Source organism: Alternaria arbusti (genome assembly GCF_024043155.1).
Source record: "Alternaria arbusti strain BMP 1465 chromosome Unknown scaffold_2, whole genome shotgun sequence".
Lineage (NCBI taxonomy): Eukaryota > Fungi > Ascomycota > Dothideomycetes > Pleosporales > Pleosporaceae > Alternaria > Alternaria arbusti.
Window position 1 is genome coordinate 1849753 of NW_026249942.1, and position 23200 is coordinate 1872952.

Consider the following 23200-nt stretch of genomic DNA (forward strand, 5'->3'; position numbering starts at 1 on the left):
TGAGCGAATGGCAACAACGGTCCTTTTCTTATCCAGATTACCATTTTCGCGCACTAATCCCCCATTGGGAGGTTCTGCGAACTGAGGCTGAACAGATTGTGCACAGCAAGCAATTCGGTTACAGGCGCGAACACAACTGCGGCCATCGAACGACAAGTTCCCACAGTTTGGCCTCGCTTCAAATCTGGAGGGTGGCACGCATTGCTCTCGCTTCAGCCAGTCGTTCACTTTACTCCCAATTTGACTACCAGCTTTCCCTTCGCTCTGCCTGTTCTGAGCTTCTCATAAGCGTCGGGTACATGCTCGAAAGCATACACCTCACTCACGACAGGTTTCACTTTCCCGTCCGCAACAAGTTTACCCAACTTCGTGAAGTCTTCGAAGTTCGTAGAAGCAAGACCGAAAGAGAATCGCCGTTGCCCACCTCCAAGCCACGTCGGTACCAGGAAGCGGAATGCGAGATCGTAGATAAAGGGTAGGCTCACTTGAGATCCGATCTGGACGTACTTCGCTGCAGGTTTTGTGAAGGAGGGTGATTTCCAGTATAGCTCAAACTGATGTCCAATGTTGTCGAGAACCATGTCATAGTGGTTTGAGCTGCTTGCCAGAATGGTAGGTACATCGTTCTGGCGATAGTCGATGACTTCGTCGGCCCCAAGATCCTTGCAAAGCTGAACATTTGCGGCTGTGAGGGATCAGAAAATGCATCATTGTCGCGACTGTTGGACGCTTACCGGAGCAGGTCGTTGTGACATAGCATCCCAGAGCTTTTGCGATCTGAATGGCAAAAGTACCCGTACCACCTGAACCACCGTTGATTAGTACTCTGTCACCGGCTTTTACATTCGGTGCGAGGCACTGATATGTAACAAGACCGCAGACTCCCAGCGTTGCTGCTTGCTCCGCTGAGATACCATCGGGCATTGGCACCGTTCCCGCTTTTGAACCGATGATGAATTCTCCCAATGTGCCAAACTGTTGCTTCGGCTCAAGCTTGCCAAAAACCATTTGCCCGACCGTGAGGTCGCAATCCGGTCCCACTTCAGCGACTCTTCCAGCGAAATCAAGTCCGGGGGTTGCTGGCTTAGGGATGGCCATTCGCCCAACGATGGGTAGTTCTGCAAGCTTGTAGTCGACCTGGTTCAGAGCAGCAGCGTGAACCTGAATCAGAGATTCTCCACTTGCAAGTGGCCGCTTCGCTGTCGGCAGCGGTACTGACTCATTGAGCTGTATTGCCTCCTCGAGCGTGGTACCGCATGTTGACCATTGCCATGCTCTCATCGTTGCTGGCAGGCGCATCGTCTCGGTTCCGGTAGTAGTAGTTTGCGACATCTTCCAAGTAACAATGTGTGCGTGGTAGGAGAAATGAGAGGTAAAAAGACAGAAATGAGTTTCAACCCCGATGCGCTGTCATATACAATTGCGTTGCAGCTGGTCGTCAACCAGGACCGTGGCTATCGTACGGATCCCCGCACGGGGAAGTTGCGAAGAGACCATCGTGTACGGCGTAGGATGAGTAAACCATCAAGACCCATCAAGATCGATCATCAGCGAGATTTCATGTAGAATGGAGTTAATTGTCAACGCTGTGCATAGGACATCATTGACACGAGTGAGAAAGCGAAGGACATGCGCGCAGAATGATCGCGACTGCTAGGCTGCTAGCGCCGGACTTCGCACTCCCGCTACCGGGGCAGCTACTACCCAACACCACCACCAAACACCCTTCACTCGCGTGGCTTTCCGCCTGTTGACTGCGTAGTATCTACCGTTCGCGCCAGAAGTCGCTATCCTCTCCAATGATGACCTGCTCGTCGTCGGATACGTTCCCTTCAGCAATGCCATCCATATCGTGCCTCATTGGCGTGTCAGCCGTGCGACCTCTCCACTTTCGACGCTTTGGCTCGCCAGCTGCATATTTTGCAAGCACAGCACTGACAGACGGAGGCGGGTCTTCTTCTTCCATGTCTTCTGGTTCGCCTTCGATTTGGCTGTCCATCGCTTCCTCATGTCCTTCATGGTCTGACATCCTTTCCTCTTCTGTTTCGCCAAGTATTTCGTCATTCATGACGCAGTCATTTCCTTTGGATTTCTTCCTTGTGCACTCGTTCTGATCTTGCGCCTTTCTCTTTGGACCGGCGCGAAAAGGTATCCGGGTCTGATGATTGTTGTCGTTCTTCACGAGCATGGCGTCTAGATTTGCAAAATCGCCATCGGCCTTCTTTGTAAGAAACTTGTCAGTCTCATGCTTCAGGCAATCCGATGACGCCTTGGGGTCTTGTCTATGGGACTTTGGCTGGTCTTTTGCCAGCACACGTCCGTTCCGTGGCCCGCTCGTTTCCAAGATCACTTGCGCTGCTCGCTTCTCTATGGCATCACGGAGACCCTCGAGCACCTCAATGCGTGTTCTTACGTCCCACCCGAAGATGATAGTTCCTTTGCGGGATGTTACGTCGATGCGATATCTGTCGGATGATATTTGGATAGTGACCAGGTTGACGTCGCGAACACTGGCGACGGAAGGATACTCGGTACGGACCAGAAATACCAGCGTATCTAGATCTTCAAGTCAGTTTTCTCTCAAAGACAACGAGAGCTTGGGGCGATTAACGACCTACTGATCAGCTGTATACGTTCCTGCTCGGACAAAGTGCCTCCGATATTAGTGAGCGCCATGAAATGCGAGTGAAGGGGATCCGCGTTCGTCATGACAAAGGACTGATCTCTGGAGCTGTGACGCTCTAGATTGATGCGGAAAGGATCAGTGGTATTGGCTGGGTCGAGGAAAGAACGCACTATCGAAACTACAGTTATAGTGAAATCGACGCTCTGCCAAGACGTGTTTGCATTCACTGGCCGAATCGCGTCTCTTCCAGTTCACTCGATCAGAAATCAACAATCGAAACTTAGTAGATCACTGATAGTTTGACTGTGTAAGTTTGCTATCAGAGACCAAACATGCAGAGTCTAGCAAAGCAAAGTGTTCATGCTATACTCAAGGAGTAATACATTTAGAATTCATTTATCTCAATGCTTTAATACGGCGTTCTTTCATGTGATGATGGGCCGTTTTACCATATCAAGAGCTTTCAAGTAAATTCTCGCTTATCTCTCGAGCATAAATACAGCACGTTGTCCAGTTTGATGCCATCCAAATGTTTTAAAGGAAGCGCCGTACAAGTTCAAGATGGTAATTACGGGTGTGGTGTTCAAAAATCGTAGAGAAGTTGAGGGTTTGACACTGTGAATTCAGTACTACGAGCGATGTGTGAGCACCTGGGCAGGCCCGTACTGGCAGCCTTAAACTTTACCGCTTAGGTGATCTACTGGTATCCCTGGAGGTATCGATTAGGTACTCAGTCGCGCCAGGTTGGAGATTGGCGATGACACGAGCAACTGTTGGGAATTGATATAAGGATGAAGCTCTCCTTCATGGACAGTCGTGGATCAGCGGCGGGGGTAGACGGTCAATGTGAATGCGGTGTCAGGTGGGCGCGTGAGTTGACGTGGGCACCTCAGACCATGGGACGGGCGGCTAGCGTTGTGTCCGTGCCCAGCTTGACATCAACCATCATCGATCTCTGGTAACGAAGCTGCACCTATCCTCACCGTATCTGCGCCATAAACGCAGTGCCTTGATTTCCCTACTCGACCAACGTCCCGGAGACCTAAATATTGGCGTCGCATACCCTCTACCTCGGCCTAGTATCCGCGCAGCCAACTCCGCACCACCTCGAAGCATCTAGCTTCGCGCCTCGAATCGACCGCGCCGTACCTCGTCTTCCTACCTACACACACTCTCTACAAGATGGCATCAAGGAAGAAGGTCCTCCTCAAGGTATTTCAGTTCCCGACGGGGTCTTGCCTTCACGGCTAATGCGCGCAGGTCATTATCCTCGGAGACAGCGGGGTCGGCAAGACGAGCTTGATGAACCAATATGTACGAAGAACCCCTCGTAGAGCTATACACGACACGAGTGATAGCTACAGGCTATGAATACTGGCTTATACTGTCTCTACAGGTCAACAAGAAGTTCAGCGCAAGCTACAAAGCCACGATTGGTGCCGATTTCCTGACCAAGGAAGTGCTGGTCGACGACAGGCTGGTTACCATGCAGGTGTGTACATGTGAATCTGCGCGCTTGGATCTTACTGACGTACGATAGCTCTGGGACACTGCCGGTCAAGAGCGCTTCCAATCGCTCGGTGTTGCCTTCTACCGCGGTGCCGACTGCTGCGTGCTCGTATACGACGTGAACAACTCGAAGAGTTTCGATACCCTGGATAGCTGGAGGGACGAATTCTTGGTTCAGGCCAGCCCGATGGATCCTGAGAGCTTCCCATTTGTAGGTGCATACGGGTAGATTGGGTGTACATCTGTACTGACGCGGACAGGTTGTCATTGGCAACAAAATCGATGTGGAGGAGAGCAAAAGGATGGTGAGTCTCTGTAGCGACCGTTCAAGGCTTCATACTAACAGCGCCAGATCTCGTCTAAGCGCGCCATGACATTTTGCCAATCGAAGGGTGGTATCCCGTACTTCGAGACCAGTGCTAAGGAGGCCATCAACGTCGAGCAAGCTTTTGAAGGTAAGCCAGACCTAGAGTCATACGAATCCCCGCTTTCGGAAGCTGACATCCGTAGTTATCGCACGACAAGCTCTAGCACAGGAGGACGTGGGTGACTTCAGCAACGACTTCCCCGAGACAATCCCGATCGACCTCAAGGGCAGCGAAGGCGGTTGCGCATGCTAGTGTATGCCATCACGAAATAAGCGACGTTTATGAGAACCGACAATGGAACCTCATCTGCCGCAATGCCGTCTTGCATCTGGAGTTCGCATGGAGTTTGGTGTTGAACATGCTTCTTGAGCAGGAGGATCTCTTACTCCTGTAATCTATCATCACGGATGGGGTCATTGTCACCTAGTCGATATAGCTGCCTAAGAATATATGAATACATACATGAACAGTACTTTTGCCTGGAGTGCTATCAGACGCGTGCCTTCCGCCCGCGTATCCGTGATGACGTGGGTCCGTGGCTAAGGCGGCACCGCCACAATTCCGTCAACGGGCCTCTTTGAGACACGAGGACACATGAAACTCGCAACCCCCGGGACTTAGCACCCTCTTATCAAGTGTCCGCGTGTTACGCCGAACCACCCCGTGCCACGAGTCCATCACTTGCATATTTCTCTGCCTTTGACAAACGACTGATTTCATGGGCGCTCGCATATTCTTCCATGCCTCGACACGTACCCCGACCGTGAGCCCGCTTATCACCGAAGACCCTCCTTGACGGACCTGTCCATACACCTACATTAATTTCTATTACACCCTGCCAACATGATACCTCGGAGGGAAGAAGATGTTGAGACGACGCCGCTCAGTCCACGCGTTAGCGACGTCTCCGACGAGAGCGCATACTTGCGCGGGGAAGACTACCTCGAGAGCCCAGCGAGCGAAGCCAGCCAGTGGGCTGAGGGACAGAAGAAGGGATTATGGACGAGCAAAGTACGACACGCAGTAGGAATAGCTCTCCTACTTGCGACGGTGCTACTGTGGACAGCTAGTAATTTCCTCGCGAGTGTACGTATCTCGCATCCCCTGGGATGGCACGGTAGTGGTAAGCGCATAGCTGACAATGGAACAGACAATATTCGCAGACGACTCCTACTCGAAGCCCTACCTGGTAACCTACGTAAACACAACATTCTTCGTCATCCCTCTCCTACCCATGTTCCTCCACCACCTATGGGTCGACCGTCACCGTCCCAACAGCGCGCGGCAGCACCGCCAACCTCTCCTAGCACACGCACGCGACCTCTTGCAACGGCGAGCAGGGAAATGGAAGCTCCTCCGCGAACACGAGACCCCCTCTTCAACCTCAGCCTCGAACAAAGCTCGCAATGACGAGGCAACCGAAGTCCTGCTATCGTCCTCCCTGCACGGCTCCCAAAGTTTCGCAACCGGGAAAACTGGTGGCCAGGACGAGGACGACGGCTTGACGATAAGAGATACAGCGAAACTGGCGCTGGAGTTCTGTCTCCTTTGGTTCCTGGCAAACTACTTTGCGGCCGCCTGTCTAGAGTACACAACCGTTGCCAGTTCTACTATCCTTTCTTCTACGTCCTCCATCTGGACCCTACTTCTGGGATCCATAATGCGCGTCGAGCGCTTCACGCTGCTCAAATTCCTCGGCGTACTCGCGTCTCTCGGCGGTGTAGCCCTCATCTCCATGGTCGACGTATCCGGCGAGACAGACGAGAACCGCGGTTCCTTCCCGCACAAGACACCAAAAGAACTAGCCATTGGCGACGTCATGGCCTTTGTGTCGGCTGTACTATACGGTTTCTACACGGTCTTCATGAAGTCTCGGATTGGCGATGAGACAAAGGTCAACATGCCTCTCTTCTTCGGCCTCGTTGGATTGTCCAACATCTTACTACTCTGGCCCGGATTCATCATCCTACATCTTACCGGCATAGAACCTTTTGAGCTCCCGCCCACATCGCGCATCCTCAACATCGTGCTCATCAACAGCGCATCATCTCTCGTCTCCGACTTTTGCTGGGCGTACGCTATGCTGCTTACTTCCCCGCTGATTGTCACTGTTGGTCTTAGTTTGACCATTCCGTGCAGTCTGGTCGGGCAGATGCTGTTGGACTCGCAGTATGCATCGGCATTGTATTGGGTCGGCGCAGCGATCATGGTGCTTTCCTTCTTGTTCATCAACCATGAGGATCGGAAAGATGAAGCAGAGGGACTGCAGGGCGCGGATGATGCTGTGACGGAGGTGCAGAGGGGCTTTCAGAGTATAAGACAAAGTCTAAGTCGAAGGAATTCGAGGACGGACGTTTGACGTCGGATACCTGGGTCGCATACTCAACCTGTTCATACACATTTTCTTTGAACAATTCTCCATAGCCAAATACCAAAGTCATTTTCATTGGTTCATGGGGTATCATAATGCAAGTTATAGTAGTACCAATCCCTCATTTCCGTCCACCGTCCATGTTTTTTGAGTACCCATTCCGTCCATACTTCCCCTTACCCTTCGAGTTCCACTTCTTACCACCACCCTTGTAGCTCTTCTCCCGGTCATTGTCTTTCCTCTGCTCCATCAGATCCTTTTTCCTCCCCTCCCAGCTCTCGTCGTCGTCCAGTTCCTCAATTGGCCAACCCTCCTTCTCCATGAACTCTTCTAGCTGCTTCTGAAGTTGGGGCTCCCACTTCGATTGGTCTTCCAGATCCGTGTATTCTAGGACGTTCTGGCCGAGCGTGTAGTCGCCTTGGCGAGAGCGGATGAGAGACGACATGAGGCCGAGCGAGTTACAGGCTAGACCGAGATCGTGGCAAAGAGAGCGTACGTAGAAGCCAGATGTTACTGTCATGCGAAGACGGGCTGCCGGTGGCTGCGGGGTGGGCGCAGATGTAGCTGATGTTGCGGCAGCGTCGGCAGGTTCAGCGGGGTTATTTTGGGTGAGTGTTGAGGTGTCTTCTGGTACTTGTGCTTCTTCCATCGAGACTACCGGCTTCTCTTCTGTTGGCAATGATGCTTCGACACTGGCATCTGTGACGTTCTCCGCGGAGGTTTCCTCGGTGGGCGCTACCTCTGCTGGTAAAGCACCGGACATGGCAGGCTCGGAATCCGTCTTAGGTATCTTCGGCTGCTGCCCTGCGCCTTCAACGTGGTCGTTTTCCGGTGATCTCGATCGCTTGCGCCCTCTTCTTGCCGCTGTGTCGGAGTAGACTTTCGCGTCTTCTTTCCGGATACCCATCAGCTTCTTTGCGCCCTCCATCTCAGCACCATCCACTTCCTCCTTTGGCCAGGCAAAGTCATGGCTTCCGGGTTCCAGCCACTCGACAAGCTCCAGCTCTTCTACTTCGACCGGCCGCGCTGCTACCTCTGGTATGTCCTTGCCCTCTCTAGCATATTCGTACATCTTCTTGCCATCCACCTTGAGTGCAGAGAAAACGCTCGGCTTCTGCAAGATCTTGCCGCGAAACTGCGCTAGCTTCTCCTCTACCAATTCCCTTGTGACATGCTCGTACTCCGCCTTCCCGACAACCTTGCCTACAGCATCGTAGCTGTCTGTCGCCGCGCCGAATAATACCACGCATTCGTATGTCTTCGTGCACTCGAGGAAGCGTTGTAAGCATTTCGTGCCCTTGCCCATGCCGACAATCAAGACGCCAGTAGCCATTGGATCGAGGGTACCACCATGGCCGAGTTTCGCTTTGACATTCTTGAGGTGTTTGGGCTTAGCGTCCGCGATGATGAGGGAGCGCTTTTGGGCTTCGAGCCAGGGTGCGAAGAGCGGCGAGCGAGAGAAGTGATCTTGGAGGTCGCGCAAGACGCCGGCGGAGGAGGCCCATTGCGGCTTGTTGATTGCGAAGATACCTTCGAGCACCTTGCGACTCTCGGTCGGTGGAGTAGTCATAATCGCGCGCTTTATCGAAGACGCGACTGGCATCAGCGGGGTGATAGAAGGAAGCTCGGAGCTCTAGCTACTAGGGTGGGAGGTATTGGGGCCACTAGATGTTAACAGAACTTGTGTTGCCTACAGACTACACAGAGATATATATATTTCCAAAATCAGGCTGGAGTATACATCATCTTGTGTGCTACTTGATTGTCAAAATATAATACAATGTATGCGGTAACGCGAAATTTCGCAGCCGTTGCGAGAATATGCGCCAAGCCGGAAGGCGCGCTAGTGGGCGATCATCTCACATGTTTCTGCGGCTGCCTCGCGCTTGCGCTATTCACATCCACTTGCAACTTTCGTCTCCCCTCTCGATCCCACGCGCCAACGTCCCGCTCTGGGCCCCTGACTGCTCACGTATACCTTGGTCCACCGATATCATGAGCGACACCAACAAGGACCTCGAAGATCTCGCGAAATCAACCACCGAGGATTTCTACGAGTTGCTTGGTGTAGCCTTCGATGCGCCGGAAGCTGCAATCAAGAAGGCTTACCGTAAAGCCTCGATTCGTTACCATCCCGATAAAAATCCCGACAACAAAGATGCTGCGGATCGCTTTATTTACTTAGGATGGGCTCGAGATATCCTCATAGACGAGAAGCTAAAGGGCGAATATGACCGCGCGCGTACCAGGCGGCGGGAGAAAGCGCTCCAGGATGAACTTCTGGACGGTCGGCGGCGCAAAATGAAGGATGACCTGGAAAGGAGGGAGCGAGAGGGCAAGGACTTCATGAACAACCTAAAGAGGAAGAGGGCGGAAGATATGAACGAGGCGGAAAGGAGAGAACAGGAGATACAAAGACTAGCCGAAGATGGCAAGAGGCGCAGAAAGGAAGCACAAGAGCGCATGGAGAAGAAGCGCAAAGAAGAGGACGAGGCGAGCTTCGTGGACGTAAGCCCTGAGCCGCAGGCACCCAAGCCTGGAGACTCCGCCGAGATCGATCGCACAGTCAAGGTCCGGTTCCAACGAGAAGGCGACGCTACAAACTGGGACAAAGACAAGCTATCGAGCATGTTTGCGAAATACGGCAAGATCGACAGCGTCGTCATGGGCAAGGACAAGAAGATCCGACCATCGGGAGAGAAGCACCGCAAGGTCATCGCCATTGTCTTTATCATCTACACACGTCTTGATCACGCGCACGCCGCCGTTCTGGACGGAAAGTCCGACTACCCGTCGCTCGAATCCGTGGCTTGGGCGAACGGCGAGCCCGACCTCAAATCACCAACCAACGACGCGCCCTCAGCGCCGTCAACACCTATATCTACGCCGAAGAACCAGTCCTTCAGGTCATCGTTTGGCCCAGGCATAGGGAAGGGCGTTGGAAGTACCACGCCACTAGGAACACCAAAGTTCTCTTTCAGCCCGAAGACACATAGCTTAGAGGAGGTGACTATGATGAGACTGAAGCAAGCAGAAAAGAAGCGGTTGGAGGATCAGATACGCAAGCAGGAGGCTGCCGAGGAGGCTGCGGTATGATGAGATGACTTGATGGATTCGTTGTGTTACTCTAAGATACCCACTATTAGTATAATTTAATTTGCAGGCTACATTGACTTTTCATACGGCTCATGTTGCTTTCAGACCGTGATGTATCCACCCGGGGGCACTATGGATCTTCTGGGCAATACCTAGGTACAATATCGAAGACCTCAAAAGGTGAGAACATGTGCTCTTCTGGAAATGGCCTTTCCCATGTCGTCGCAAAAGTTAGATCTGGTATAGCTACATTTTCCAAGAAACCCTTCAGTTGTATATCGGTTTGCCGACTACATAGATTTGGATGCAACACCTTCTACTTTAAAAGTGTGTTGTAGGCTGCAACGCTTGAGTTTGGCTTTCGAGTGACGCAAGTGACCTCGGGAAGCAGCTATCGATAACACGCCTTTGACCCTGGACGCGCATCCCGTCTCGCGCCCTTCGCGCCCGCCCGCATCGCTCATCCCCACTACTTCTTTTACCTGACCTTGGACCGGCAGCTCTGTTTTGTAACACCGCAGCATGCAGTATACCCGAGATTATTTCTTAAGATGCCGACCCCAGAATCCGAGATACTGAAGCCACTCGACGCCTCCAACACCAATTCCGACGACTGGGAGATCTTTGTCCTGAGCGATGCGCGCATCGTCTTCGAAAGCAATGGCAAACCTGCAAGCCTTCTTGCTGCATATGCAGACACCCCACTCCGAGTGGAAGGGCGACTGGAGACTCCAGGGCGTAGCCAGCTGAAATATCGTATGTGAGACATGCTTGTCGGCTGTTGGACGCGACGACTAAGCACAGAGCTCTGGCTAACGCGGCTGCAGTTTTGAAGAAACCCTACAAGCCCATGGAAATCGAAATACAACATGTGACGCGCTTCTCCTACGGCGAAATGACCGACGGCGCATACGTAATTTGGGCGCAAGGCCAGGCAGGCTGGTTCGAGATACGACCGACCGCGCAGTACAAGCCCATCTACGACCAGATGGTTCAGGCTGTGGAACTTCTATACTTTGTCACAGACATATACGGCGAGTCGCGGAAGAAGAGTAGCGGGCCCAGTGCTGAGCTGGTCTTCCAAGAGGTCAGCATGTCTTAGAATCATGCAACATTGTGGCGCTAACACGACACAGTATGCGGAGGACGAGCGTTTTCCTTGCAACGATGTGGCCGCGGCTGAGAGACTATTCGATCAACATCATCTGTTCCTCATGATGTGCTTTCTGAACAAAGCCCAGGGACTGAGCTGGAGTAACACGCCTATCTATCAACGTTTCAGACGACGGTTCCCGGTAGGAAGCATGGAGCTCCAACGTGTGCCGGATCTAACGTGCGTGTAGAAAGACTTCGACAATTGTAAGGCACGAATCGAAGGGCGCTATTCTCAGATCCAACCCGAACGCTCAGCGAGGACCCAGAAGTCCGCATCTGCACCAACGCCAGCTTCCAAAACGGCGCAAGCGAATGCGACACCGAAACCAACGGAAGCGCCGAAGAAAGACGACAACTGGTGGGAGGCGGCCGCTCTCTTCGAATTTATGCAGAAAGCAGTGAACCAACGGGTTCTACGAGCAGGACGGAATCACATAACGGTGGATCGCGTTGCCGAACTCATTGTTAGGCGATACGAGATTGAGGAAGCGGACACTGCGAAGAATGTGCTTCTGGTACACGCACAGAATCTGTGCTACATGATGGACCACCCGCGGCGGAAGAACATACAATTCTTTGCCGCCGAACCTATATATCAAGAGCTGGCAGCCGGCCACACACTTCCCGCAGCCGAACAACGGCGAGCTGAAGGGGTGGAACTGAAACCACGGAAAGATCACGGAACTCTGAGGGACGGTGAAAGCGGTTCTTCGGATACGTCCGACGAAGAAGATGACGCAATAACAACACCTGTGCGTAGACCACCGGGTAGACGGAAGCAAGGCCGGCTCTCTGTGCTAAGACCTACGAGTGGAAAGTTTTCTGGCAAGAGCAAAGGGATCAGCATTAAGCCAGGGAGACAGAAAGGCGGAAAGGGGAAAGCACCCGTGCCGGCAAGTGACGACTCGGAAGCCGAGCAAAGCAGTAACGCTACAGGTAGTGATGAAGATGATGAGGAAGAAGGCATCGACACACCAACCCACGCCCTATCACCAGGTCGAGAGAAAAGAAAACTAGACGATACGGACCGTGATCAAGACGAGAAGGATCGACGGAAACGTACAGCCAGTGCGTCCGTAGCACCTGAATCTCCACCTACAACTGGCGACTCGGACTCTGCCTCTGAAGGAGTCAGCGCTGTACCACCTCTTCCGCTCCGTCACCGACCCTCCCATCTCCCTCCCCACGCGAATCCAGCATCATCATCAGGAAAAACTAAATCAATAGTATCACCACCGATAATATCAACACCCTTACCGACATACGAAGCTAATGGCCCCCGTGACTCCTGGATCTGCAGTTTCGACGGTTGCACGCAGAAAATCTACGGATGCAGTAAAGAGTTGGGTAGACAATTGATCACAGAACACTTGGAAGATCACAGTCGAGGGCGAGAGAAGGTTGTTGGTATTCTTTGGAGAGAACAGGATAGATTGAATCTGCCTGTTAGGTAAGTCAATGTCTCCGAAGGTGGAGATGCAAGCACAGTAAGCTAACACGATGACAGCAACTTGATCAAGAAAATCCGCGAAATGAACGAGGCGGCTACGCCGCTGTTCCCGGTGCCTGGTGCTCCGGCGACGGCAGTGCAGCCGAAGCCTATACAAAGACCTGTGTAAATTCAAGAACCTATTCATACTCCCACCTGCTTTGGAATCAAGAGCCCCAGTGACTTGAGTCGTGGTACAATCATTGACTACTTTTCGGTTTTCTACGCATCCCTAAACCGCTTCCTCTTTACGTTCTCGCAACACATCTCACTAATATCGTCCAATCTCCTCTTCCCTCTTCTAGTGCCCTTTTCTACACTGTTCTCCTTATCACCTTCGTCTCCCACACGACTTTCAATACTCTCCCTCACTTCACCCACACTATTCACATACCCTAGCTCGGCATCGTATTCCTCCCAGATAGGGCTTGTAACTTCGTACGCCTCTCCCGTGCCGACTTTGACATGCCATTTTGGATGCGGAAAGGGGAGCGCATAGATGGGGGTACGAAGGTAGGATTCGGGGTAAGAGATGTCTGTCAAGTGTGTGATTTGGGATCGGGAGTGGTTGTAGTGGTGGGCGCTGGCGTTCGAGTGCAAGATAGGTTGCATTGCTGACAAGTGAGGTTGGTGTTGGTGGGTGGAGCACAAAGGCGTTGGAGCAAAGTATTGTGTCATATCCTCGCTGTGGATAGTCGGAGCTTGATTCATCGAGGCGTCGACGCCAGATCTGACTTGTGCCATCGGTGTTGAGATGGAAACTTCATGAAGGAGGTTGAGAACTACTATTTCAAAAGGGCGTGCGCATAATGCTAACTAGATATATTCTCATATTGAACGGACTCAGCATACGAAATACATCCGAATACGACAGTTAAAGATGCTTTCAGGACATACTGGTTTTCCGCTCTTTGTTGACCGGATCAAGACGAAGTGCAGACGGTGCGGAACAAAGAAGAAAAACGCGCATTGGAATGCATGAACCCAAGAAGGGTAGGATATTTGAAATTTTGGGCAGACGAGTCTGATTTATACACTGATCGTTTTGAAAACGTTGAATCCTGATCCTCCTGTAGCCATGATGGCGCCCGGAATTTGCGGGTGCCAGTGCGCCTCCTTGATCTGCTCCATGTAATGCACGAACAGCAGTTGCGGTGGTACATCCTGAACGCCTGCTGTGTACTTGCTCTCCTCATCGTCGAGTTCGACAGCCAGATCCCACAGCGTGAGGGTATTGTCGCCGGCGCATACAAGGACGATACTGTCGTCTGTGGGATGCCACTCGACTGAGGTGATTTGCTCCTTGTGGAAGGTGTACGACGCAACGGGCGAAGGCTTCTTTTCGCTCGACATGTCGGTAGAGGGCTTCCATTGTCGCAGGTCCCAGACTCCCCACTCGCCGTCGTCTGCACCAGTAGCGAGGAGATGAGCGGTTTGGTGCGACCAACTCAGTACGTTGACGTCTGTTTTTGAGACTTGTACACTGAGCACCGGCTTCCGCGACTTTGACCGCGCGTCCCAGATCTTGACTGTGCCATCGCTCGATGCAGAGGAGAATACGTGCTTCTCGGTTGGTGACCACTGAAGCTCCTCTACTGAGCCACTGTGACCGGTATATGGCGTGGTGTCAGTGACAAAACCTCCACCCTGTGTCCGTGTTGTCGCAAAGATCTTTCCAGTGCAGTCACCTGTCAGGAGCTTGCCCTCTGGTATCAGTGGCGACCAATCTAGCGCATAGCCTTCGTTCGATCCATGTGCGCGAATCGTGCAGACAGGCTTGTTTTGTGTAGGCGAGATGGTGGTACCGGGAGTGTCGAAGGCTGTGAGGTGTGGGGTAACGTCGTGAATCAAGACCTGGCCGGACTCGGTCATGGCGGCGGTAAGGGTCGTAGGAGGTTGTGCGGAGGTGGCTTGCGGTGTCTGGTGGGCACGTATGCGGTTCGTGCAGCTCGTCAACGGTATCGACTTTGTCTCGAGGATAGGATCTGAGGCCTCGTCGTCGGATTCTTCGTCATCGTCCTCTTCGTCCTCCTTCTCCATCCGCGACAGACTGCTCATCTTCATGACCATAATCTGGTTCTCCTTGTCCCTTCCTCGCGCTGCTTGTGTGCCGGCCACTGAGTAGACTGTTGCAGGGTATGTTTTGCGGTCTGCGCCTAGGTTGTCGGGTACGATGTCGCATGAGAGACAGGGCCATGGCGCTTCAAGCGCATGGAGCATCTCGTATGTGGAAAGATCGGGGTTCAATGTCTCGCCTGGTGAGAGTTTGTGTCGACCGGGAATGAAAGTATCTTGGTCGACATCCATGCCATCTGAAAGCGTTAGTTTTTGGAATTTTGACGATTTCCTCCGACAACCTACTCTCGCGCTCCTCAGCTTCGCGCTCTTCGTCTGGTCTTCCGTCCACACCTGCCTCGAGAATCTCATCCTCGCTCTCAAATTCATCTTCGAATTCATCCTCAAACTCGCCCGCTTCGTTGTGTTGATCGATTTCCATGGGGCGATCTCCATTTTTGATAGCCTCTTGCTCTTGCTCTGAGTCTGCGGGTCGCTTCGCCATGGTGTGTGAGTGCGTGAGGTTGTGTTTTGGGGTGTCTTGTGGCAGGCGTAAAAAAGTTGGCGCAGGAATTTGTCCCGCCAAATGTTTTTTGAGGCGGCTTATCGATCGGCGTATCGGACCACGCTATGACGCCCCCCTCTCTCAGGTGCCCACCGGGGCTGTTGCGTGCATCTCTGGAGCGAAACACTGCGCGCTACCCCCAGTCCAATCGCATCCCGCACATCCCAGGTCAACACCACAGAGGCCGCGCCCATATACCGTGTCTCCCCTTTAAAGTCGCATAGAATTGTTCGAGGAGCAGAGTCGCCAAGGAAGAAGAAAACACACTGTCAGCTTGCATTCACCGTCTTGACGCGTGCCAGCGCGCTTTCAGCTCAGATCAACAACCGCGGGGACGCTGAGACATACTAGCCATGGAGCCAGAATACTCGAGTCAGGAACCCGCGCAGCAGCCCTACGTAGCTGCCACAGAAGTGCAGCACGTACACCAAGTGCAGCCTGAGCAGCTGCCGCCCCAGCAACTGCAACCCGAGCCAATGCAGCCCGAGCAGGCGCCTATCGAAGCGGAACAGGAAGCGCAGAAGCACATGGACCAGACCATGGACGTAGCCGACGACAGCATGAGCTCGACCATTACCGCCTCGACTGTCACACCGCTACCAGACCTCACCCAGAACGCGAGCCTTAATAACAGTCCCAACCCCTACGAGCAGCCTCACCGACCCTCAACATCCTACTCAGACACCGCGTACCAGTACACAACACACAACGGGACGCGCTTCAACACATCATCAGACGCCGACACACCTCCACGGCACGGCTACTACGATGCCAACAAGGAAACACACATGGGCCAGTCGCATTCGCGGCCCAGCTCGCAGATGGGACGCTATCCGACTTCGGAGGGCAACACGCGGTCAAACTCATATCAAGACCAGCGAGGGAGCGCCCAACAGCAACAACAGGAGGCCGCCAAAAATGCCAGCGTCGTCATCAAGGTCGGCATGGTCGGAGACGCGCAGATCGGAAAGACTAGTCTAATGGTCAAATACGTTGAGGGCAGCTGGGACGAGGACTACATCCAAACGCTCGGTGGGTTACACAAGCACGTTTCACAAACTGCAGATTCTGACAACCACAGGCGTCAACTTCATGGAAAAGACCATCTCGATCCGGAACACGGAGATCACCTTTTCCATTTGGGATTTGGGTGGTCAACGTGAATTCGTGAATATGTTGCCGTTGGTTTGCAACGATGCTGTTGCCATACTCTTCATGTTCGACTTGACGCGAAAAAGCACATTAAATTCCATCAAGGAGTGGTACAGACAGGGACGCGGTTTCAACAAGACTGCCATCCCGTTTTTGGTCGGCACAAAGTACGACCACTTTGTCAACTTCCCGCGCGAGGAGCAGGAGGAGATATCTAATCAAGTACGAGTCCCTGCCAAAAACCATTCAGAGCCGTAGGACTAACAGCGCCTAGGCCAAGCGATTTGCGCGAGCGATGAAGGCCAGTCTAATATTCAGCTCAACCAGCCATAGCATCAACGTGCAGAAGGTGAGAGCTGTCCATCCCCATTACCAAGCCCATACTGACTCTGCTTCAGATCTTCAAGATCGTGCTATCCAAAGCCTTTGATCTGAAATGCACCATCCCCGAGATAGAAAATATCGGCGAACCCTTACTCCTCTACCAGGCCGTTTAGTCGCCGGCAGACCGTAGAGTCAGGCCCAGGACAGAGGGGACGCGTATGAACCTGTCCGAGGGTCAGATTGGGCGCGTCTTCTACCGGAACGTTACCATGAGCGAATGATTTTCATGACTGTTTTGCGTGGGATTGCATGGCTCGGCGATTGGAGCAAGGTGCTAGATACATGGTTGGTCCAAAACCGGCGTTCTTCTGCTTGTATATGCGGAAGTGATTGTATGATTCGGGCAGCAAGGCCTCGGCCGGGGCACAGAGTCAGCGCCAGGACGCGCAAGATTTGTAGCTTTACAGCATACATCCTAGTGTAATACCGACTTGTCAGAATCAACTGCATCTTATTAGGTTTGCGTGACTTCCAATCAACACGCCTGGCGGCAAGTTTAGGCGAATGACGTAAGCTTCCGCAGCTAAAAAGTTACGGATCCCAGCAAGCAACACCAATTAACCCAGCTCCAAAACCGCGTCCACAGAATTTGCCCCAGCACGAACGAGGTTACAACATCGAGAAACCGGGTCGCGAACCGATCAACACACCAAATATCAAAAGCAACCCATTGCCTTTCCAGTAGGATCGTCGCGGAGGCTGAACAAGAACGACTTGGGGGGATACAATCCTTAGAAAGACAGCTTCAACCCACCACCACAATGGCGCTTCCTTCAATAGCGCTCCCGGGGCAACTGCTCGGAAGTGTCGACAAATACAGTCCAGGTCCAGGAACGCACATCCACGACTCGCAAATCTACGCCTCAATAGCTGGACCCGTTTTCTCTTCGCCATCACATCCCTCCACCCAAAGCGCATCTTCCAAGTCCGGCAAACTCGCGCCGCTCCTCTCAATAACGCGTCCTCCCACCTCCACCGACCCCGGTATCCTCGGTCCCAACTCTGGCGGCGGCGTACCCCTCCTTCCAACCGTCTCCAGCACTGTCCTCGTCCGCATAACGCGCCTCGGCCCACGCTTCGCGAGCTGCGAAATCCTCGTCATCGACAACGCCGTATGTCGCGAAGCCTTCCTCGCGCAGATCCGACGCGAAGATATCCGGGCTACAGAGAAGGACAAGATAAAGATTGAGGAGAGCTTCAGGGTGGGTGATTTGGTCAGAGGCACGGTCATTAGTCTGGGAGATAGCGGCAATTACTATGTCGCTACGGATCGCAATGAGTTTGGTGTTGTGTTGGCTAGGAGTGAAGAGGGGAGGGTTATGCATCCGGTTAGTTGGAAGGAGTTTAGGGATCCGGTCAGTGGGAAGGCGGAGGCGAGGAAGGCTGCTAAGCCGTTTTGATGGAACTTTTGGCATATAATGGGGAAGATGAAGAGGGAGGAAAGTTAGGTTGCTGGAACAAGCACGGCAACCGGCGATAAGATACCCACGACGTGGAATGAAGAGTAAGATCAAGTGTATTTGGCATGTGCAGAAGACGATAGAGGACTACGAAGGTCGTTTATCCTTGACAAACTGACATGCTTTCTGACCAAAAGCCTTGGAACTGGGTAACGATAACCGCTATCGAATGCACCAGCTGCGAATTGCCCTATCTATTCCATTTCCCCGGCCTCAGGCACACAGCAACCTCGACAACAGCATCACCAACGGAACAAGCCGCTGCACACCAAAGATCTAGCTGAGACAGCGAGGGGCCACGAGCTAAATATACCTCCTACTTTCCACCTTCTTCCAAACCCCCGGCGGCGAAAATAGCAACGAAGCAAAACCAAACACGGTCGCAGCGATTGATGTGACAATACTCTCGGTACCTGCATCGTGACGCGTATCATGTATGCAAGGCCGGGGAATCACACCCAACACGTAGTGTTCCATGACTCGAGGCAACACACGGGGCCAAGGGTATGTAGTAGCATGTGTAAGGTAACCCGAGAAGATGAGCTAAGTTTAGTGGCCAGGACTGCAGTCCTAGTGCTTCACACATGCATGTAGTAGAGCTGCACCACGAGAATGATTTAGAGTGAAGTTGAAATGAACAGCGAATAACACATCGTTTGCAATTGTGAGAGATAAAGTAGAATATACTACGATTGACGCTTTCGCTGTACGCGTCGAAGACGCTTTTAAATGAATCAGCCAGGTGCTCGCTGCACACAAATCCCCTATGATGTCGTCATGAAATAGCACAACGAGGGCGTCTCTGGAAAATCCCATCTGTATCCCACCGCACCGTCTTAATCCTTCTCCTTTTTCTTCCCTCAGATTTGCTTCAAAAACACCCAAAATCGCAGCCTTTCCCTAGGTGTGAATGTGAATGGTACCAGGAACCGTAGATACGCCGAAACTCCGACCATGCTTGGGTCGACGCTGATCGCGTTGGATGAGCGCCTTTCGCTAATCATGCCACGCAAGATGGTATAAAGATGACATCTTGTGTAATTCTTGATCGCAATTCTGGTGTTTGGAAAACACTCCCTCTACCGTGTATGCTGTGGTGATGTCGTTTACAACAGCGACGATCGTTCGACAGCAGTATTGAAGGAGGTCGTTCTCAACAATACCCATAGTCTTACAATGCTATCCTCTTCCAGACAGCAACGCCTCTTCTAATTGGTAGTGTCGTAGTCTTCTACAGAACGCCTCCGGGTAGGGGTGTCCCTCTATTCTGGTTACCCCACCCGAAGCTCTCTGTCTGCGGATTGACGGGCCGTACATCGTTTCCGCCCACAGTGCTGACATGGCCTTCTTGCGGTGCTGCATGCTTCCTAAGCATGAACATGGGTTTCCGGCCTTCCTTGTCAAGTTGTTTGAACAATATCAGCGGCCTCTCGTTGAGTCCAAGACAGCGCTCCTGATCACCGTGTACAATATACAGGGCATACTGGCGCCAATCTGCCGTTATGTTATATTTCTTAAGGGCAACCGGGAGCACCTTGTGGCACGGATCGTCGATTGAGACTCGGAACGATTTGAAGATTTCAACTTGCGGGTTCGTAGATGGCGTGGATGCGGGATTGGATGCGGACGTGTTCATTGAACTTGAGCCGCCAGAGAGCGGTGGGTCGCGATCGTCGGGGGTTGGTGTTGGTGCAGCGTTGTTTCGCATCTGTCGTGATGACAGTGGTGCGGGCGTAGCGCGGGGGTCGCGATTGCGGTCGGATACAGCAGTTGTGTCTGAGTTCCATGTGTTTTGACTCCACCCTGAGCTGCCGTCGTGATCGTGCCCGCTTCGGGGTATTTCGCGGTTGTATTGGCGGCCTTGGCCTTGTGTGTATGCGGGGGATGTCGGGGAGGGTTGGGCGATGGAGTTGGGCGACAGTTGCGGGCCACCACCGAGAGATGCTGTGAGGTGTGAGGAGGCTGCGACGGCTGCTGCGGAGGGGTCCAAAGAAGAATGATCGACAAGAGCGCGATGTTCTTGGATTGTTGGAGAGGGGTTCTTTGGCGCGGATCCAAGGAAAAGCTTCTTGGTAGAGAACTTACGCGAAAGACTGCTGCCACCAGATCTCTCTTGAGTTGCAGGTGGCGATGTGACGGAGTGCTCGTGGGGCGTAGGCAGGGGTTGGTTGTCCTTGAGCATGCGCACGAGTGGCAGGATCTCCTCTCGTAGCCGCTTGTTCTCGTCCATGACCCTGCTGAGGTCTTCTCGGAGATGTCGCAGCTCCGATTCGGCCGTGTGTATGCGCTCGTCGCGCGCCTGGACTACGCGAATGACCTTGGCGAAGTCGTCTTGGGTTGGCGGCGCTTCCTGTGCCGACGTATCCGCGGCTGAGGTGGTGGTTAGACGTGCAACGCCATGGCAAAGGCAATGGACTCACATAGCGGGACGTAGTCGTCGGGGTCCATGGGCACGTTCTGCCGCACCTTGATCTCGTAGACGGCCTTGAGGATTGTCAGGCGGTGGCCTACGCTGCCGACGCCCAGCTCCTTCAGCTCGGCATGCTGAAGGGCGGCGAGCACGTCGCCGGTGATGCCCTCGTCTACAAACAATGGGTTAGCAAACAATGCTAATGGTGCGCGCGGTGCGACGTACTAGCAAAGGTATCCGAGTACTGCTCCAGGCCCAGGTCGGCGATGAAGTCGGCCGTCTGGTCCTCGTTCCACTCCATTATGTGCCCCGTCGGGCTGCTCTTGCTGTCGCGCGAATGGGTGAAGGTGGTGGGCGTGTGTTCAGTGCTCAGCGGGCCGGAGCTCGTGGGGGAGCTCTCGTACTCGGCGGGTAGGGTCGGGCTAGAGATGCCCTGGCGCTCAAACTCGTCATCGGCGTCCGAGTCCTCATGGTACTTGGTCGTGTAGGCCATGGTGGGCGTGACGTCGACGGCCTCGTCGGGAGTCGCAGGGTTGGCAGAGGGCGGAGGGAGGTGATGCTGCCAAGCCCTCGCAGCAAGCTCGTCGAGGGGACGACGTCTGTGTTATCGATGGCGATGTCGCGCAGGCCGGGCGGTCCAGTGTCGTCGATAGGGCACCCTGTCTGAGACGAAGCGAGATTGAGCCGGCGTGTTTCGTCTCCAGCGGGAGCAGGTCGGGCTATCCTGGGCGCAGTCTCAGATACACTGCTAGCCGTGGCACGCAAGAGTGCAGGGCGGGGAGGGTGAAGGTCTTCGCAGGCGGCCAGGCGTGCCGGTCCCTAAGCGCTTTGTCGTCGACGCCTGATGGGGAAGCGCGTATCCTCGGGGGCTGCGATGGTCCCTGCAGTCGCCCTATGCCTTTGCCTGAGGTAGAAAGAAGGCGGCCAGGATGACTATGGAGAGCAGCGAGACGACGAGGCAGTGCACAGCAGGAGGAGGAGCGCTCTGCTCACGACGCCTTAGTAGACTGGCTCGCCTGCTTCTGGATGCCAATACCAATACCGTCGACAGGCGGCTAGCAGGGCCACCCAAGCCAAAGCGGGATAGAGCCCTCTGGGTCCGAGCTTCCCATACCAGCTGGGAGCCAATATTGCGATAAAGGATGCAGGTACCAAACACTCAGCGCTCACCACCGCCTGCCCATCCACGTCGGGCGGCTTTGCACATGAACCCTCTTGCTTCAGGCTCCTAGCCGCCCCCTCTCGCGGCGCCGCTCCCGGCATCTCCCCTCCTCTCCCCCCATCGCCCACGCTGCACCTGCTCGCTTTCGGATCCGGCAAGTGCAATCTTGCAAGTTATCGTTCGCATCACGAGCCCGCAACGGCACCCGGTAAACCACGCACATGCGTCTAACGATCTTCACCGCCAACGTTGAACTAGGGCCATCTCTGCCGGCATCTGCCCGAATACGGCTACCCCGGCCAGTCGTTTAAGACGCTGCATCCCATATTACGACATCTGGCTACCTCCGAGCTTCAGAGCACAATCCCACGTGCGCCCAGCTCCCCGTCGTCTACGCGAACAGGATCACCCACTACTTCGCTATAAGGTAGCTCGCCCGGTATTGACAACTTTAGACGAACCTCCTCCTTTTTTCCTTTTGCACCACAATCTCACACCTGACGACTCACGAGCTCGGAACAATGTCTCAATCCATCAATGTAACTACGACTCAGGCCCAGTCCGGCATCTCCCAAGACCTGCGGAACAACATTTACTCGGCCCTTCTTTCTGGCGATGGCATCCGCAATATTGAATCCACCCTAGACGAATCCCTGCGGGCCTCTGGGTTCAAAGACGATCTAAGAGCCTACATTACCGATCTGTTCCGCTCGGGCCAGGCTACTACCTGCGAGGAAGCCCGGAATCTGGCGATGCAGAAGATCAGAGAGCAAACACGTGGTTTGGAGGATCAATCCAATGGCGTAAACGGCACCAACGGAACGACGAATGGGGACGGAGAAAATGGAGAGGAAGTCAACTTGAAGATTCCTAAATCCGCAATCGACGCCGGTGCAAAGACAGTCATGAAGGAGTTGGAGAAGGTGTGCGACATCACATACGAAGACGACAAGTGATCGCCCCTCCTGTAATCTGAGAAAGAGTCCACCTTCCATGCCACAGCAAAATGCAGGCTCGTGTCGCCCGAGTCAGTGTAGTTGAAGGGGAAGTCTTCAAAGCAAAGGCCTTAACGAACGATACTATCGAGCGCACAGCCGACACCGTTGCAATGTGGGGCGGGCGACATCGTTCAACGGCACCGATGGGTTCCGGCCGCTGTCTCGGGTGATCAAAGACCTCGCCTGTGCCCATTGCCTCATAACCGCTGCGCCAAGTGGACAGCGTTGAATCAACCGTGTTGGAGGCTCGGCCGTTCGTTGAGTATGGATGATTGGTGTAAAAAGTGCACGGTGATGGAAAAGGGAGTCAGGTCAGAGGTAGTCACACAGATCAATACAAGGACATAGTAGGCGCAGCAAAAGTTCATTGATAACATGCATTCTCATTGAGGCCATTGGT

General features: G+C 53.5%; 12 protein-coding genes across 12 annotated transcripts; 7 read left to right on the plus strand and 5 right to left on the minus strand.

Moving 5' to 3' along the window:
- Nucleotides 1-224: 224 nt before the first annotated feature.
- J4E86_002214 (uncharacterized protein) lies at nt 225-1332 on the minus strand (the record flags this gene model as incomplete). The annotated part of the gene is made up of 2 exons (XM_051442775.1): nt 225-685; nt 735-1332. The coding sequence occupies 2 exons, from the start codon at nt 1330-1332 to the stop codon at nt 225-227; spliced, it is 1059 nt and encodes a 352-aa protein (XP_051306363.1).
- A 433-nt stretch (nt 1333-1765) lies between these two features.
- J4E86_002215 (uncharacterized protein) lies at nt 1766-2676 on the minus strand (the record flags this gene model as incomplete). Its single annotated transcript, XM_051442776.1, has 2 exons — nt 1766-2556; nt 2619-2676. The coding sequence occupies 2 exons, from the start codon at nt 2674-2676 to the stop codon at nt 1766-1768; spliced, it is 849 nt and encodes a 282-aa protein (XP_051306364.1).
- A 1132-nt stretch (nt 2677-3808) lies between these two features.
- On the plus strand, nt 3809-4755 carry YPT7 (Rab GTPase ypt7; the record flags this gene model as incomplete). Its single annotated transcript, XM_051442777.1, has 7 exons — nt 3809-3838; nt 3887-3940; nt 4023-4118; nt 4167-4346; nt 4396-4440; nt 4488-4590; nt 4646-4755. The coding sequence occupies 7 exons, from the start codon at nt 3809-3811 to the stop codon at nt 4753-4755; spliced, it is 618 nt and encodes a 205-aa protein (XP_051306365.1).
- Nucleotides 4756-5346: 591 nt separating this feature from the next.
- Nucleotides 5347-6862, plus strand: J4E86_002217 (uncharacterized protein; the record flags this gene model as incomplete). Its single annotated transcript, XM_051442778.1, has 2 exons — nt 5347-5589; nt 5654-6862. The coding sequence occupies 2 exons, from the start codon at nt 5347-5349 to the stop codon at nt 6860-6862; spliced, it is 1452 nt and encodes a 483-aa protein (XP_051306366.1).
- A 133-nt stretch (nt 6863-6995) lies between these two features.
- Nucleotides 6996-8477, minus strand: J4E86_002218 (uncharacterized protein; the record flags this gene model as incomplete). The annotated part of the gene is made up of 1 exon (XM_051442779.1): nt 6996-8477. The coding sequence occupies one exon, from the start codon at nt 8475-8477 to the stop codon at nt 6996-6998; it is 1482 nt and encodes a 493-aa protein (XP_051306367.1).
- Nucleotides 8478-8869: 392 nt separating this feature from the next.
- Nucleotides 8870-9970, plus strand: J4E86_002219 (uncharacterized protein; the record flags this gene model as incomplete). Its single annotated transcript, XM_051442780.1, has 1 exon — nt 8870-9970. The coding sequence occupies one exon, from the start codon at nt 8870-8872 to the stop codon at nt 9968-9970; it is 1101 nt and encodes a 366-aa protein (XP_051306368.1).
- Nucleotides 9971-10521: 551 nt separating this feature from the next.
- Nucleotides 10522-12744, plus strand: J4E86_002220 (uncharacterized protein; the record flags this gene model as incomplete). Its single annotated transcript, XM_051442781.1, has 5 exons — nt 10522-10726; nt 10798-11057; nt 11107-11265; nt 11314-12575; nt 12633-12744. 5 exons carry the CDS (start codon nt 10522-10524, stop codon nt 12742-12744), a joined length of 1998 nt encoding a protein of 665 aa, XP_051306369.1.
- Nucleotides 12745-13643: 899 nt separating this feature from the next.
- On the minus strand, nt 13644-15174 carry J4E86_002221 (uncharacterized protein; the record flags this gene model as incomplete). The annotated part of the gene is made up of 2 exons (XM_051442782.1): nt 13644-14926; nt 14976-15174. The coding sequence occupies 2 exons, from the start codon at nt 15172-15174 to the stop codon at nt 13644-13646; spliced, it is 1482 nt and encodes a 493-aa protein (XP_051306370.1).
- Nucleotides 15175-15587: 413 nt separating this feature from the next.
- Nucleotides 15588-16883, plus strand: J4E86_002222 (uncharacterized protein; the record flags this gene model as incomplete). The annotated part of the gene is made up of 4 exons (XM_051442783.1): nt 15588-16266; nt 16316-16608; nt 16661-16735; nt 16785-16883. 4 exons carry the CDS (start codon nt 15588-15590, stop codon nt 16881-16883), a joined length of 1146 nt encoding a protein of 381 aa, XP_051306371.1.
- Nucleotides 16884-17531: 648 nt separating this feature from the next.
- On the plus strand, nt 17532-18170 carry J4E86_002223 (uncharacterized protein; the record flags this gene model as incomplete). Its single annotated transcript, XM_051442784.1, has 1 exon — nt 17532-18170. The coding sequence occupies one exon, from the start codon at nt 17532-17534 to the stop codon at nt 18168-18170; it is 639 nt and encodes a 212-aa protein (XP_051306372.1).
- Nucleotides 18171-19461: 1291 nt separating this feature from the next.
- J4E86_002224 (uncharacterized protein) lies at nt 19462-21133 on the minus strand (the record flags this gene model as incomplete). Its single annotated transcript, XM_051442785.1, has 4 exons — nt 19462-20174; nt 20316-20600; nt 20651-20812; nt 20866-21133. The coding sequence occupies 4 exons, from the start codon at nt 21131-21133 to the stop codon at nt 19462-19464; spliced, it is 1428 nt and encodes a 475-aa protein (XP_051306373.1).
- Nucleotides 21134-22323: 1190 nt separating this feature from the next.
- J4E86_002225 (uncharacterized protein) lies at nt 22324-22758 on the plus strand (the record flags this gene model as incomplete). Its single annotated transcript, XM_051442786.1, has 1 exon — nt 22324-22758. One exon carries the CDS (start codon nt 22324-22326, stop codon nt 22756-22758), a length of 435 nt encoding a protein of 144 aa, XP_051306374.1.
- Between the last annotated feature and the right edge of the window lie 442 nt (nt 22759-23200).